This window comes from Rattus norvegicus, chromosome 17 (genome assembly GCF_036323735.1).
Source record: "Rattus norvegicus strain BN/NHsdMcwi chromosome 17, GRCr8, whole genome shotgun sequence".
Lineage (NCBI taxonomy): Eukaryota > Metazoa > Chordata > Mammalia > Rodentia > Muridae > Rattus > Rattus norvegicus.
In genome coordinates, this window is record NC_086035.1 from 89,524,773 (window position 1) to 89,542,310 (window position 17,538).

Sequence of the window (17,538 nt, forward strand, 5' to 3'; positions counted from 1 at the left end):
AATTGTTCAATGAAGTGTGAGCTTTAAGTATCAGCTGAAGGTTTCAATTTTTATACTTTTCTACATAACTTTCCAACTTCACCCCCCTTCTGGTACAGCCACAAGTTTAATGAACATGTTTGTATCTCTTCATGTCAGATGGAAATACATTTTTTTTATTAACTTGAGTATTTCTTATATACATTTCGAGTGTTATTCCCTTTCCCGGTTTCCGGGCAAACATCCCCCTAATCCCTCCCCCTCCCCTTCTTTATGGGTGTTCCCCTCCCCATCCTCCCCCCATTGCCACCCTCCCCCCAACAATCTAGTTCACTGGGGGTTCAGTCTTGGCAGGACCCAGCGCTATGGAAATACATCTTTAGGGAAGTATTGGGTCTCTGTGAATGGAGAGGGCAGTTCAAACTTAGGTAGGGACTGGGCAATTGTAGCATCAATTACTGTAGCTGACAGGACAGTCTGGAAAGCTGACTGGGCTGGTGCTGCCTTCTTTTCCACCATCAGTTCAAGATAGCACACTTAAGGCAAAGGAGCTAAGAAGCAAGGAAATAAAGACTAGCTTTCCAGGGCACAGCAGTGAGAGTCTGAATCCCCATTGGTCCTAACAGTTGTCTTTGTTACTGAAATGTAAAGATGGATAAAGAACCAACACAAAAGCATTGATGAGATTTCTGTTTGACAAGGATTGCTCTTCAACCCCAGTGGCTTCCGGATCACCTTAGATGATAAAAGTTGCCATTTACACGAGTATTTTTAACTAAAGTAAAGCAAACAAAGCTGCTCTGTTACAACTAAATAGTAAAGAAGAAATTTTAACTTCAGGGCAGCAAGAGTTATTTCTTTCTTCAGTGTGTAAAACTGAAACACACACGAAGCTGTAATAACTACCCCTGAGGGTATTGGTGACCTTTGACAACAAAAAGAAATTATTTACAGCGTGAAGCTATGTCTCTCCAGTATTACAGAGTAAATAGGAGATACGGTCTGGTTCACAAGCTGTACTTCTCACAAGAGGACGAAGTCTTATAGAAGGACTTTGGCTTTGCTTCCTCTGAGCCTTAAAGAAAGCAAACATTCAATAAAGGAACAAAAATGTCAGCCAAGTCTATGAAATAAAGACCAAGAAAAAAGATATTAAAAGTATAAAACCATCTTGAAATGTACAGTTATATCTCTCTTTGGGTATTTCTATTGTTTATAAAAATGATTTTTTTTTAAAAAATGAGTTGTCTTCAGTATTACAGCAATGAACCTTTACCAAAAGTAAAACATTCACCTATTTACCCAAGAAATAAATCTTGGGTACTTACTATCTACAAGAATCTGTTCAAGGATAATATGGGATTATCAGCCAGGAAATTACAACAAAACAACTCTCTTCTGGCAGGGCTTAAATGCCTGTGGGAAGACTAGATAGATAGATAGATAGATAGATAGATAGATAGATAGATAGATAGATAGAGTAATAGATAGTGTAATAGATAGTTAAAATGGTATCCACACTAAATTAAAACAAAGCAAAAAAAAAGGGCAGAAAGGAGGACTAAGAATTCTTTGGATGGGGAGTGTGACTCCAGGGTTAAAAGTAGTCAGTTAGATTTCTGATCCTGGGGTGGTGTATGATTGTGTGGCTCTCTATCTGGGTAGAAAAAAGTCATAGCAGAGTCACAGACAGGAGTGTTCTGAGTGTCAGAGACATTGCCAACATGGAGTCACTGGGCTAGAGAGTGGTGAGTAGGGAGGTTGTTAGGATAGAAGACAGATAAACTTGAAAGAGGGCAAGGAGGAGTCTATAAGAGAGGGCTTGGATGATGGAAAAGGAAGGGGAGAATGGTATAATTATATTAGAACTCTAAATTAAAACATAATGATGTAATGATAGAAGACAGGAGGGGCAATGGGGTAGGGTTGGAGTCAGACCTGACAACTTTTCTTTGAGTGATACCTAAGAATACTGAGAAGGGTGGCAGTTTGGACTTGTGTTTAAAATGACCATCCTCATTATTTGCAGTAATTCAGACATACTGGTAAGAAAGAGGATGTCTTACAATTCAACCATATTCTGCTCCCCTTAAATTTATAAAAATGGAGTAACAAGTATTTCTCTTGTCATTGTCATTCACAAATACAATTTCTTAAAGGCTCATTCCATTCTAATGTGTAAAAGACCTCAGAGGTCATTGTTCTACCTAACAGCTAGCAGAAAGGTGAACAGATGTAATCATCAGTAATTCTTGAGTCTATCCCAGAGAATAATGGGAGGAGTTGCTGCCTGCAGGTTTGAACTAATGAGCAGGCAAATGAGGAGAATTTCTTCTTACTGAGCAGGAACCCATGAGTAGAGGACTTTTCTAGAAGTGTGCTGAGACAAGAGCACAATGTTTGATGAATTCCTGAATGCCACATTTGAGCAAGTTAGAGAGTTAAAAACAATAAAAATCACAGTCACAAGAAACTCCTATGTTTCTGTTTCGCTTCTAGGAGATCAACTGGCTTCTCAGAATGAATACTGGAAAACATCAGAGAGAGAAAAAAAATGAGTTCAACAGGATGTATTTTATCAAAGTAAAACACAGGCTAGAGAGACTTGGGTTCTTCAACTTTAGCCAACCTGGAAAAAGGAAAATAATCAAACACCCCCCACCCTACCTTCCAAGAACAGGGAGGAGAGGTGAGACACAGGAGAATCATAAGTGCTCGCTATGTTCTCAGTGCAGATCCCTGGGAGGATCAGACTGGATCGGCACAGCAGTCTACTGCATGCTGCACTGATTCCCAGCCCTTCCTCCATGAGAATGAAGCCAATTTATGGGTGTTCATTTACCCAATGCATCCTATTTGGTTATCAAGAGAAAATACCAGAGCCCCCACCCCAAAAAATTGAAATACACATACAGTGGCAATACAATTGGAAGAATCAAAACAAGTATTATAGCCAGACTTAGAGATGGTAGACACATGAGATCATCAGATCAAGAACTCGTAGTACTGAATGCCTAAAATAGGAAATAAATCTAAAATTCGATCTTCTAGGCTTCTATTTTAGATAACTACAAAAGTAATTTCAAAGTATGTTAAAAGAAATATATGGGGGTTGGGGATTTAGCTCAGTGGTAGAGCGCTTGCCTAGGAAGCGCAAGGCCCTGGGTTCGGTCCCCAGCTCCGGAAAAAAAAAAAAAGAACCAAAAAAAAAAAAAGAAAGAAAGAAATATATGATTGAAAATTACTACAGAAAATAGTGGCATTTAAAACAGGAAATCAAGACAGGAAATATAAAAAAACCAAAGCTGGCAATTTGAAATGATCAATAAAACTGTTAGGCCTCTATCCAGAATAATTAAGAAACAAAAGAGAACACGTTGCTACAGATCCCCTGGACATTCAGAGCACAAAAAAAGAAATCTTAAGATCTTGGTTTTATTCCAGGAAGGTGGGGCTACTTCAACATATGAAAATCAACAAGTATAATACACACATAAATAGACATAAATGATAAATTACATGATTATCTTGACAGATGCAGTAAACGGCCTCTGACAAAGCCCCACATCACTTCATGATAAAAATACAGACAAACATAGGAAAGTAAGGAACAGACCACAGTGTAAGAAATGTACAGCCAACAGTACACTAAATGCAGGACAGTGAAACACTTCTTCTAATTCCAGGAACATGAGAATTGTGCCCAGTGTCTTTACTCTTTGGTGTCAACACACCAAAATCAGTAGCTGTTCTCCATATCAATAGGGTACTTGGCAAGATAGAAATCAGGAATAAATTCCCATTCATGGTAAATCAAAATATAAAAATAAAATACCTAGTCATGAACTTAGCCACTAAGGGGAGAGACTCTACCCCATGCTCATGGAATTTCTAAAAGGAACACAGGAAATCTTCCTAGAATTGATAAAGGGAATTAATTGAAAGCTTTTTCTCAGAAAACAAAACAAACCAAAAACAAGAAACATCAGCAGAATGGAAAGATACCCTTCCAAATCTGAGAAAAACTTTGCCAACTGCCTGCAAAACAGGAGATTAATGAACAGACTTGATAGAGTTCAAAAATTAAACACCGAACTCCAAATCATCCAGTTAGTGGATGGGCAAATGAATTGAATGGACAATTTAAAAAAGGAGGAAATGCAAATGGCAAATAATAATAATAATAATAATAATAATAATAATAATAATAATAATGAGAAGAAGAAAAGAAGAAGGAGAAGGAGAAGGAGGAGGAGGAGGAGAAGGAGAAGGAGAAGGAGAAGGAGAAGAAGAAGAAGAAGAAGGAGGAGGAGGAGGAGGAGGAGGAGGAGGAGGAGGAGGAGGAGAAGAAGAAGAAGATCTTATATCCACAGATATGGATATGAATAAACCTAGGTTTTCACTGTCTGATAGAAAAATATGAGCATATACCCATTTAACCAACTGGAGAACTTCATAGTATGTTTTGTCAAGTTTTCTAATGACTTCATGGGGCAGGTATATCTACACTTATCTGTGAAGGATAAGTGGAATTTTCCACACATAAAAGGGAAACAATTCTGAGCAAGAAAAACAGAGACTAGCACAGAGTCTTTAAAACACCTGTCCTGGAGGATGTCATGCCCAGAGATAGGCAATGATACTAAAAGTGCTACAATATTGTGAAGATCATGAGTTTCATGCCAGGGAAGTGTTAAGTTTGTCTGTAGACAATGAGGCACCATCTGGAATTACTAAGCATCATATAACCACGTTTTGCCTAGGTTTTTGACAGCCAGAACCAAAAACATCACAGAGGCTGGCTTCACAGAAAGGCAGGCTGGACCTCAGCCATCTAAATATTGACCTTTCTGCTCTTTACCAGCTGCCCCTTGTCATCCTCCGGCAACAGTTTTTATGCTAAATGGACTCGTAGCAATAGGTGAAAAATCTAGAGACTGTCCTCAGTCAAAATGGATAATTGGATTTCTTTTTCCATTTTTAAAAAAAGGATATATCAAAACAAATTAATCTCTTCGTGTGTAGCAGAATATAAAAGATGTTGTCTGCTTAATATAGAAAATGTGGAGGAAAAAACTATGCACAAATCCTGCTGGAGAAGTCAGGATGTACCCTGCATAATTTCTCTCCTGTTGAGCAGGACTCACATTCAATTAGATAACTGTTGGTTCCTACATGGATATAAGTGCCAATATTGTACACTTAGGGGGGATATCTTGACATGCTGACCATTGACATGGATTATGGGCATTACTGATATTGATTGCTTTCTTCTTATAGCAGCTCGCATAGAACCTTCTGAATCTATGAAAACACCATGGAGTTTGTTTTGTGTTGACCATCTATGGCTGACCACAGAACCTACTTCTAAGTGTGGTTAATATACCCAGTGAGACTTCACTGTAGAAAATTAATTTTCCTTTGCTAGCAGATAGAAAATTCAGGTAGCTTCCTAATTAGGGGTGGGATACTTCAGAGCCAAAAGTAAAATCAATTTTCTATGTACTCATTTAATATTTCAAAATTTTGTAATGTTTATTCCTGTAAAGATTTGAAAATGACTGTATTTCTACTGTCAGTGGCCTGACATTACCTCAGAAAAAATCATATACCAAGTGAATTCAGGAGTTCATAATTCAATATCTGTAGTAGCTTCAACCACATATCAAAATGTCAATGATACTTCTTTATATTTTTAACCAGTTTGGTGATAATCCTTCTTTTCCCATTTCAAATTACTCAAGGAAGGTTCATACTAGAAATGATGTCCCTTCAATCATTTGTGAGGTACTGTAAGTTTAATATGTGGTGCTTTTCTAATGCCAAGGAGAAAAATTAAAGATCCAAATGTGTGATGATATTTTCTAGCATGCTCTCATTCAGTCTATAAACAGCACAGAAGAGATTTCCAGTACCCTGTGTACCTAAAACTTCCACACAGATCAGCAATAAATTCCTAAGTCAGAAATGGATTTTCTTCACAGGCATGAACGAATTCATACCAAGAAAGGTAACTTAAATAGATCTCTCATTTCCAGTCTGAAGGATGTAGATGATTTGGCCACCCTAGATGTTTTGGATGAGGTAAGATTTGAGTTTAATTAAATTTAAACATTCTAATTTTTATGAGATCTAGAATTACTGTATTTTGTATGTGTGAATCTTTTGCCTACTTGTGCACCGTGTGCATAGCTGGTGTAGAGAAGAGGGCTTCAGATTCCCTAGGACTCGAGTTATAGATAATTGTGAGTTGCCGTGTGGGAAATGGGGATGGAACTTGGGTCTACTGAAAAAGAAACAATGGCTCTAAACTCTGAGACATCTCTCCACTCCATCTACATGTTTTTTTATTTCGAGAACTGATATATACAAAAGATTCTTTAAATATCATCTATAATGTCATACATGATATCTGCTTGTGTACAGTATGTGTGCATGCATGCATATATTTCTGTGTATGTGCCTCTTTCTCGCTTTTTTGAGGCCTGGTCTCTCTATGTAGCCCTGGCTGCTTTGGAACTCATTGTAAATAGCTCAGGCTGTTCTCAAACTTGCATCAATCCTATATCTGTTCTCCCCATGTGGTGAGATTATAGACATGAGCCACCATGTCTGACTCATGTCCTACCCACAAAATATACAGAAGAATGGCATTCAAGGAGGGTCAGATTAAGAGTCTTTTAATGGCATGTAGTCAAGAGAAGCTCATGCTGAAAAGATTTTTCAATCCTAGAGAAAGGCAGATTAGGATTTATAAAGCCCCAAACCCAAATTACATCAACAAGGGTGAGCAAAGCTTCAGTTTATAAGGGATGTGGAGGTCAATCTTCTGAAGGAAAGAGTGTGATGGAGACTTGTACCTTGATGCTGGTCTCCGGAGTCTGATTCCCAGAATTCGTTCACTCCATTCGCTGACACCATTGCTTCTCATCCCACCTCCCACCACCTCCTCAGTCCTGTTCCCACATCAGTTGATGAAAACATTGGGCTTTCTGGGCCAGAAGGGGCTGCTGTACAGAACCTGAAGGGAAGTCTTAGTCCAATATGAGGCATGCCCTTGAAGGGGAATGTAGGTACATCCTGGCCTTTTCTTCATGTGATATGGGACACGTGTTTCCACTGCGATGTATAGCTCCATCCAGGACCAAAAATAAAAGAACAAATACCATTTTAATCCTACAAAACAGTCCATTTCTCTTTATAAGTTGATTTATCTCAACTATTTGTGGAAAGATGATTAACACAGTCATTGTAGTGAACTCAGAATGTGTAAACAACTTCCTCAAAATAACCATCAGGATCATCACAGATCTTGAAATCCAGTAGTATTTGCAAGCCAGAGATCGTTCTTGCCTTTCTGAATCATTTCCTACCAAATCTCCCAATGCTGTGAAGACATAGGTTGAGTAGTGTAAATATTTCACCAATCATATCAGCTATCAGCCTGCATATTAATCTGCTATCTGGGTTTTGTATTTTTCTCCCTGGTTTACTCAAGATCTTTTGTTTTTATTTTGTGTTGTGAACTTCCCATGATAATTGGAACACTGTTAAAATCAATTCATATAGTCATGTGATTAACTGGACAGGTTACTTTCTGAATTTTTTTACTTCACATACCCATATGTCTAAGTAGAAGGCACACCACCATTAAATCACCTTGAATTGGGATAAAATCATGCCCACTCTTTCTTCTCTTTTTGTTCTAGAGTCTTCTTTATTTCATCTGCTACACTGACTTATTTCCTTGAAGATTATTTAACTAATAATTTAACATACTGTATGTAGATATAACATACAATATATAATGAGCAAAATATAGACCCTTCGTAAAGTGCATTTAAGATCAGCATTTCCAGCGGGCATGGCAGTACACAACCTTAATGCCAGCATAGCATAGCCAAAGACTCTGTAAGTTCTAAGCTGGCCTTTTTGTATAATGAATTCCAAGCCAACCAGGGCTGCATCATGAGACCCCATCTTAAAAAAAATTAAAAATGATATTCTACTTTACCCTTCAAAGTCATGTGGTGGCCTGTGAAGTCACCTGGTTTACGAGCATGGTGGTATTTGGTTTGCTATTGGGATCTCGTTCTAAGCCTCAGTCAAGATTCCAGGTGTTTATATTAATTCCTGTTCAGCATTTAAGGTGCAGCTGGACTCAAACGACTTTGTTTCTTCTCCTCCCCCTCTCCACGGATCCTCTTGACTCACCACCCTGCATGCTAGGACTGCAGGCGCATGCTAGGACTGCAGGCCTTTGACACTGCACTTGAGTTAGGAATGCTGACTAAGAGAGGAAATTGCTTCTATCTTGCTTGCAGAACACAGTGTCTGAACACCTTGAGAAGTGTTATTCCAGAGATCAGATCTATATCTATGTGGGAGATATACTCATTGCACTTAACCCTTTTCAGAGTCTGGGTCTTTATTCCACAAAGGTATGTGTGTGGCTTATATTTCCCTTTGTACAAATAACTTTAGTAGTCAAACTCTTAATTAAAATGGATGCCAGCCCTTGGAGTAAACTATTACAAATTGGTCATTCAAACATAGATATATTCATAGGAAAATATATGAAATCAATGTAAGTACTATTTGTGGTCTTTTTTCCAAAAAATATGTGTGAGATTGTGAATTACATGGTTTTCCTAGTAACAGCCTATTCCCAAATGATATCTAAAAACGAGTATACTCAATGTCTGTCTCTGAACTGAGCATTGGAGAGTCAAAATATAGCTACACCATTTTTATATATAGCATACATAAGGACTGTAAAATTTGTCATTGTGATATTTTAAATTTCTCTTAATGTGGTAATTGGTTCATTGCTACCATACAATGTATGCTTTATGAGGAAAACTATTTTAATTATCAATTACTCAGCCACTGAAGCTTTAAATATAGAATTAAACAAGACTGTTTTTCATTTTTAATTAGACCTATTGTCTTTTAGTTATCTATTCATTTTAAAACATTATTTAATATTATGCTTAATAGCTTATTAAAATGCCAGTCTAAAATGTACAGGATAAGAATATGCTTCCCAACATTGGCCTGGGCTATAAAAAGGTTGGGCTTAGTAAAATTCTGCTCTGAATTAATGGGACAATTTCATGCAAATCAAGTGAGATTGTAAAAATTAAATCAAGAGATAGGAAAAAGCTGTCACATGTCAGACATTGCCATATCCAAGAAGTAGTCAAAAATGAATTTCTGATTCTATTATTTGTAAAGTTTTTCACATAAACAAATAATCACATTTGGAAGCCTTAAGCTCTCCATTGAAATAGCATGTAGAATCATTTAAATGCCACCATCACTCTGTCACTTTGTCATTTCATGTTATATTCAGTATATGAACTAGTCCCTACACACACACACACACACACACACACACACACACACACACACATACAAACATATATATAAATATACATATATATATACACCGTGGATATTTTATGCATATATACATAATTTTTATACATACATGCATATATAATATAACATATATACATATATACATACATACATACATAAATACATACATGAAGAACATATGTGAATAATGTTTTGCTCCAGTAGATTTTGTTTATCTTTGGCTTCCAATAATAAAACTGCCTATATAAATAATCTATAAAAACAGAAACAAGACAAAAAACTCTATAAGATTTATCCACTTTAACTGCAGCTTTCGAAGTTGTATATTGGAGCAAAGAGAACTGCCAACCCCCCTCACATTTTCGCAGTGGCTGACTTGGGATACCAGTCTATGGTGACATATAATGCAGACCAGGTAAGGCAGGCTTTCCACATCCCTTACTTCACTGGGAGCCCCTGAGTGTCCTTGAGATGCAGTCCTCTCATGGCTCCCCTTCCCTCCTTTGCAGTGCATCGTTATTTCTGGAGAAAGTGGTGCTGGCAAGACAGAGAGTGCTCATCTTCTGGTCCAACACCTCACTGTGCTTGGAAAGGTAGAATTATTTCTTTCCTGTCATAATAGAAATATTTGTGTGTTTCAATAAATAATTACATTAGTATCCACTAGCTCCCATACTTGATAATGCATGCAAATGGTGAGATACAATTCTTACCATTTGAATTTTAAAATATATCAACAGGGATGGGAGCAATCTCAGTGGTTAGGAGCACATTCCCTAAGCCTCATGTGTGGGAGTGTTTTGTAGACGTATCCTCTGGGACTGTGTTCTTCAACTCTGTGTTTTGATTGATTGTGGCTTTCTTTCATGATCTCTGGTACAAAAAGGAGTTTACTTGGTGAGGGGTGGATGCCACATTTATCTGTAAGTACAAGGTCAAAAGGTTTTATAAGGTTTAAGAGATTATGCTGGTTTAGTAGCTTAGTGATTGTAGTTTCTCCTCCAATTACAGTGTCTTCATTGACACTGAGCGGTTAGCTACGTTTCCGGTAACAGGCAAGGCTTTCTCTTCTGTTGAGTGGGTCTGAAGTCTGATTAAAAAGCCGTTAGTTGCCTAAAAGTATATATGCCATACTGGACACTTAGGCTATCATTCTGGGCTGATCATTGATGTGGTTCACAGGCATCATGACTGTTGGCTGCTTTCTTCCTTTGGAAACTTGCATAGTTCCCTCTGGTACCATGAAAGCTAGTCCTCAGAGACAGTGTGTTTACATCAATTTCAGTTCAAAGATCTCTGGGTTCTGCTTCCCAAGTGCATGATGTCTTCTGCAGTAGAGACCATTCACCTCTCAGGGTAAAACAAAGGTAACAGCCAGAGGCTGGATGCTTTGGGGATCTCCTGGACAGCCCTGGTGAACAACTCCAGAAAGAGCTTCTCATGTCTGGTATTGGAGCAGTTGGTAGGTGGTCTTTGGATCTTGGAAGGAGCACCATCCTCCCAGAAGAGAAAAGGTCATTAAAACTATATTTACATAATTATGTGTATTGTAATTTTTTTTAAAGTGAGTAGTCAATAGTTTGATTCCTTGTGGCTTTTTCAGGCTTCCTTATTGTTATTTTACCCATCTCCCTCCTTCTTCTGTGTTTACCTCCCTCCCCTTCTCTAAAAAGGCCCCCCTTTCTGTCTTCCCTATGAAATTATTTGTATGTAATAACCTGCCATCCCCCTATCCCCTCCTTCTCCTCCTCCAGCAGCAGTATTGAATGGGCATTAGTGTGCCAAGTTGGAGGGGGGAAGCTGCATGAAAAGGAAAAAGAACCAAACAGGTTTTTTTCCTTTTTTTTTTTTTCTTTTTTTTTTTTTCGGAGCTGGGGACCGAACCCAGGGCCTTGCGGTTGCTAGGCAAGCGCTCTACCACTGAGCCAAATCCCAACCCCTCAGGTTTTTTAAAGAACGAATTCAGAAGGCTGTATTCTTTCTGACTTACTACAGGGTTCCAAATGGTGACAGACAGACTAATGGAACAGACTAGAGTCTGCACATACTTATTTTTGTCAAACAGGGTTAGTCACCTAATATAATTAATTTTCAAAAAACAGTATTGAGGAGTTTCGTGTACCCTCACAAGCACAACCTCAGTCTAGACCTCAGGTTATAGAAAGTTAACTCGAAATAGATATTAAGTATCAATAGAAAACCACAGATTATAAAACAAAGTAGGGAAGGCTATTGTGGTATTACATTAATAAAAGATTTCTTAAATTCAACACAAAGTACACAACTCATAAAAAGAAGACTTTGATTCCATGATCTGACCATGTTGTTAACGTTAAAGCAAATGCCTATGTAAGCTTTGTTCAAGAGGAAATGTTAACAAATTTATAACTAATTTTCTATACGAAAATGCACTAAACCCTAAATTAAGAAATTAAATGACAAGAAATGGACAACAACTGAATGGTCAATTCTAAAAGTGCTGTGTATATGTCTGTCACCATTCCTAAGGTTGCTCCATATCATTCAACACTGGGAAATGCATATTACGACTTTAATTAGATCCGTCCTTATGCTTACTAAAGTGGCTAAAGACTGTTGTTTAAGAGTTTGAGAAGAGGAAGTGTTGACTAGTCCTGGAGCATCTGGGCTCTCATCTGTTATTAATGACAATGCCAATTAGTAGTGACTGAGAACAATGGTAGTAAGACAGCGCAGTCACTTTGGAAAGCAACTCACGGGCTTCTTCAACAGTGAAACTGCATTTTCCATGCAACTCAAGAACCCTGCTGCTACCTAGCAAGGAAATAAAAGCCCATGTACATACAAATATTTACAGTGACTTTATTAATAAGCCCAGAAGGTAGATGTTATAGAGCTGTGACTACCCCTCGATGATAAAGTACTTGTCTGTCATATTTTAAACTCTGGACTCTATTCCCGGCAACGTAAGAAAACTAAAACCTTGTTGTCTGGTACATGGCTCACAATCTATTATAAAAGGCAAGAGCCGCATAGCCAAAGGCAACAGCTCACCTGAGCCTAACTTATTTTCAAGATTATGCATAGAAAGAACTCCATGCTCATGTTACATTCAGGGAAATTCCCTCCATATATCCTGCCACATGTACTGATAAGGAGTGTACGTAAGCATGCTTTCTTCTGACCTATGCCCTCCGGGTCATGGCTCTTCAAGGTTGTGCTGTCACAAGGATCTCATGTCAGTCCCTTCCTGTTCCCATGCCCATTAACTTCCTGCTACAGTAGAGAACATTTTAAAGTTCTTGGAGGACACTGAAATGAAATATAACAGGGGAAGAGTGGGACTCAGACCACTACAATATAAAATGGGAATTAGGTGACACAAGTGTTGTCTACAAGGGCCTTGCTAGTCTTTGATTTCTAAGCTGATAGAGGTTTTCAATAATGGATTAGAAATCTGTGGATGCTGTTCTGTAGATGGGAGCAAATTGCTTAATCTAATCTTTACCTTGTTCTAGATCTTGACGTGATTAGATCGTGTGTGTGTGTGTGTGTGTGTGTGTGTGTGTGTGTGTGTGTGTGTGTACATGCGTGCCGAGAGCGAATTCTGCCCTTGCCTGGTCTTGTCTTGTTTGTTACTTTTGTCCTTGATAAAGATTTCACAGATGCCAAATAGGTTGTCTGGTGAATGGAATTTTCCTTTGCAGTCCTCTCGTCCTCACGTAGCAGGTTAAGGCTATTTAATACGGGTAGTGAAGATGCTCTTTTGCTTGTCATAGGTAAAAGCCACTCAAAAATGTTTGACAGAGCCAAGTTTGTCTCAGGATCCATTTGTTTTCTCTTGCCCCATATTGCTTCTTTATACTTGAAAATCTCTGTGCTACTTTTCAGCCTCACTGTGATAGCCTCTTTCTTTCATCAAGACAGATTCAGCATCAGCTACATGGCTCCTTGAGGGGCTACATATCAGAGATTCTACATATCAGATATTTATATTATCATTCATAGCAGTAGCAAGACTACAGGTATGAAGTAGCAACAAAATTAGTTTTTATATTTGGGGGACACCACAACATGAGGAACTGTATTAAAGGTTTGTTCTAAGTAGTAGCATTCTCCATCAACTTGAAAACTTCTAATTCCTTAAATGTGGTCTCAGCAAGGTTCTAGGCTTAAGGTCCTTAAGCTAATGTCCAACAAGATGCAAAATGACTTGTACTCCTAACCCTCTAAGGCAGCAGTTCTTAACCAGTCAGTTGCAACCCCTTTGTGGGGTTGCATATCACCTACAGTCTGCATATCAGATATTTACATTATGATATGTAATAGTAACAAAATTATAATTATAAATAGCAACAAAAATATTTTGATTTGGAGGGGGGGTTGTCACCACAACATGAGGAACTGTATTAAAAGGTCTCAGCATGCCACTACCCAAAGACTATACATGGACTGACCCTGGGCTCCAACCTCATAGGTAGCAATGAATAGCCTAGTAAGAGCATCAGTGGGAGGGGAAGCCCTTGGTCCTGCCAAGACTGAACCCCCAGTGATCATGATTGTTGTGGGGAGGGAGGGTGGTAATGGGGGAGGGAGGGGAGGGGAACACCCGTATAGAAGGGGAGGGGGAGGGGTTAGGGGGATGTTGGCTGGGAAACTGGGAAAGGGAATAACAATCGAAATGTAAATAAGAAATACTCAAGTTAATAAAGATGGAAAAAAACAAAAAGGTCTCAGCACTGGGAAGGTTGCGAATCACTGCTTGAAGGGGATAGGATGTGAACATGCTTTTCTAAAAGATGGGGTGGGATAGCTGGGCAGCCAGGTAAGCTGTGACCTGGCTCGGACTCCATTCTTTCCATTCACTCTGATGAGCTGCTCTGATTGTTTGTCATTTGTTCCCTCCATGTCTGCATTCACAAAATATCTTTATTCTCTTACTTTCGTGCTTAGAAATTTCTGTAAACACAAGGAAAGTTGATTAGGCTTTAAGAAAGATTTAGATGTAGTCCAATATCTAGGTTTAAAGTGAGACGGTATACTCTGTGCAGACCACCTGTAGGTTGTATTTTCAAGTCATGTCAAGCACAGAACTGTGTGTGAATAAGGAGAGAGAAAATGTCTCTTCCTGTGTTCCTGAGAAAGTGTGTGAAAACGTGTACAGGAGGGGCATATGGACCCCATTGTAGCATCTGGCAGTGTACCAAGATATGTTCTCCTATGTTTTTGTTTGCATATAAAGTACTTATAAAAAGACAACTTATTAGCAACTAATTGATTTTATACTGCTTTTTTATATCTTGACATCTTTACCCAGGCTAATAATAGAACCCTGCAAGAGAAGATTTTACAAATGAACAATTTGGTTGAAGCCTTTGGCAACGCGTGCACTATTATAAATGATAATTCCAGCAGATTTGGAAAATACTTAGAAATGAAATTTACCTCTTCTGGAGCTGTAGTTGGAGCACAGATTTCTGAATATCTCCTGGAAAAATCCCGTGTCATTCATCAAGCCATGTAAGTGCATGTCAGAGATACCTCAGTTTCTGGGTAATAATATTATGCAAGAATAATGCCTACATAGTTAAAAGTTCTCCCAAACTCCTCATTCTATTGATAGTCTACTATGTGTAAGTTACTTATTATTGGAAGTAAAGAGACCCCCTCACCAGAGCTTTATTCTCACATATATTAGCATCTGATAAAGGAATTAATGAATGCTCTAATAATTGTGCTACCACAGAGGAGATATGAACAGAGTTGGGAAGAGCAAGTAAAAAGACCTCATTTCTCCAGACAAAAATCAATGAGGAATTTAATTAAAAAAGAATAGACTCTGCTTCTCTTTTAAATATAACTATTACTCTTTTTCTAAATAAACATAGATATTTTTATTTTCTCCTTCTTGTGTTTACACACAACAGACCTAATAAAATATTCAGGAATGTTCTGCTGTGTGGCTATTTTTATTACTAGTTGATTTTAGACCATTAAAACAACTCATGTTTGCTTTTTGTTGTTGCTTTTCAATTCTTATTACAATTTTTCATCAATTAACTTATTTATTTACCTTACATCCAAGTCACAACCCCCTCCCTCCTCTTTTTTCAGTCTCTCCCTCACAAACCCTTACCCCAACTCACCCTTCCTTACTCATTGGAGAAGGGAAAGCCTCCCAAGGGGCTGCCCTGGCACATTGAATCCTAGCAGGACTAAGTACTGCCTCACCCTCTGAGGCCCAACCAGGCAGGCTAACTAGGAAAAGGGAATCCAAAGGAAGGCAACAGAGTCAGAGACAGCCCCGCTCCAATTGTTAGGGAACCCACGTGAAGACCAAGCTGCATATCTGCTCCAAATGTGTAGGGAGTATAAATCTTGCCAAGTGTACTCTTTGGTTGGTAGTTCAGTCTCTGTGAGCCACCATGGGCCCAGGTTAATTAATTCTGTGTGCTTTCTTGAGGTGTTCTTTGACTCCTTGGGCTCCTGAGCTCTGTCTAATGTTTGTCTGTGGGTCTCTGCACCTATGGGATGGTTTTCAAGTTGGGTCAGTCATCGGTTGGCCATTCCCTCAATCTCTGCTCCATATTTATCGATACACATCTAGCAGACAGGACAAATTTGGGTCAAAGATTTTGTGGTTGGAATATCCCTCCCTCCACAGAAAGTACCACCTGGCTCTGGGAGGTGGCCATTTCTGACTCCATATCCCCAGCTGAGAGGGGTCTCAGATAGATCACCCTCCATAGACTCCCAGGAGCCTCCTGTTCGCGGGTCTCCCAGGTCTCCCGGATCTCAGCCCAGAGATGTCCTCCCACACCGATTTCTATTCCCTCCCCTACCCCTCTCCTGCCCTCCCTATCCCACATCTGATCGCCAGCCCTGTTCCCCTCCTTAACCCCTTTTCCTTCCCTCCACTCATCTCCAATGTCTATTTCATTTCCCCTTCTAGGTGCAATCCAAGGATCCTTTCTTGGGCCTCCTTTTTACTTAGGTTTTTGGGTCTGTGGACCTGTACTTTATGGCTAATGTCCACTTATAAGAGACTACACACCATACTTGAATTTCTGGGTCTGGGTTACCTCACTCAGGATGATATTTTCTAATGCCATCAACTTGCCTGCAAATTTCACAATGTTTTTGTTTTTAATAGCTGAATTGTATTCCACGGTGTAAATGGACCACATTTTCTTTATTCATTCTTCAGTTAAGAGTCATCTAGGTTGTTTCTAGTTTCTGGCTATTATGAATAAAGCATCTATGAAAATAGTTGAGCAAGTGTCCCTATAGTATAGTAGGAATCTTTTGGGTATATGCCCAAGAGTTCTATAGCTGGGTCTTGAGGTAGAACTATTTTCATGTTCTGAGACAGCACCAAATTGACTTCCAGAGTTGTTGTATTGGTTTACACTCCCACCGGCAATGGAGGAATGTTTCCCTTTCTCCACACCCTCAACAACATGTGTTATCACTTGAGTTTTGACATTAGCCATTGTGATGGGAAGTAAAATGGAATTGCACAGTCATTTAGATTTGCATTTCCTCGATGACTAAGGACATTGAGCACTTCTTTAAGTTCTTCTTGGTCATTTGAGATTCCTCTGCTAGGAATTCTTTTTAGCTCTGTACCCCATTTTTTAATTCAGTTATTTGGTTTGTTTGCGTCTAATTTCGTGAGCTCTTTATATATTTTGGATATTAGTCCTCTGTTGGGTGTAGAGTTGGTGAAGATCTTTGCCCAATTTGTAGGCTGTGACAGTGTCCTTTGCCTTACAGAAGCTTTTCAGTTTTATGCTGTCACATTTATTAATTGTTGACCTTAGTGCCTGTGCCGTTGGTGTTCCGTTCAGGAAGTTGTCTCCTGTACCTTGAACAAGGCAGCTCCCTATTTTCTCTTCTATTAAATTTAGTGTGATCAGTTTTATGTTGAGGTCTTTGATCCAGTTGGACTTGAGTTTTGTACAGAGTGATAAATATGGATCTATTTGCATTCTTCTACACACAGGCATCCAGTTTGACCAGCACCATCCGTGGAAGATCCTCTTTTTTACATTGTATGGATTTGGCTTCTTTGTCACAAATAAAGTGCCCATAGTTGTGTGTATTTATTACTGGGTCTTCAGTTTGATTTCGTTGATGAACCTGTCTGGTTTTTATGTGAATATCATGTTGTTTTTGTACTATTGCTCTCTAGAA

The 17,538-nt window shown here is 38.8% G+C and overlaps 2 protein-coding genes across 3 annotated transcripts in view; one reads left to right on the forward strand and one right to left on the reverse strand.

Annotated features, from left to right (window-relative positions):
- Positions 1-17,538, reverse strand: part of Rps8l1 (ribosomal protein S8 like 1) — a 995,681-nt gene that overhangs the window by 857,190 nt on the left and 120,953 nt on the right. The window lies entirely within an intron of this gene.
- Myo3a (myosin IIIA) overlaps positions 1-17,538 on the forward strand; it is a 216,088-nt gene that overhangs the window by 73,206 nt on the left and 125,344 nt on the right. Inside the window, exons 10-14 of one of the 2 annotated variants that reach the window (NM_001419731.1) lie at positions 5,964-6,063; positions 8,304-8,420; positions 9,674-9,778; positions 9,873-9,956; positions 14,660-14,862. In NM_001419731.1, the coding sequence (NP_001406660.1) occupies positions 5,964-6,063; positions 8,304-8,420; positions 9,674-9,778; positions 9,873-9,956; positions 14,660-14,862 (609 nt within the window). Of the gene's footprint in view, positions 1-5,963; positions 6,064-8,303; positions 8,421-9,673; positions 9,779-9,872; positions 9,957-14,659; positions 14,863-17,538 lie in introns of those variants that run through there. The other variant, XM_063276705.1, reaches the window with a different exon arrangement.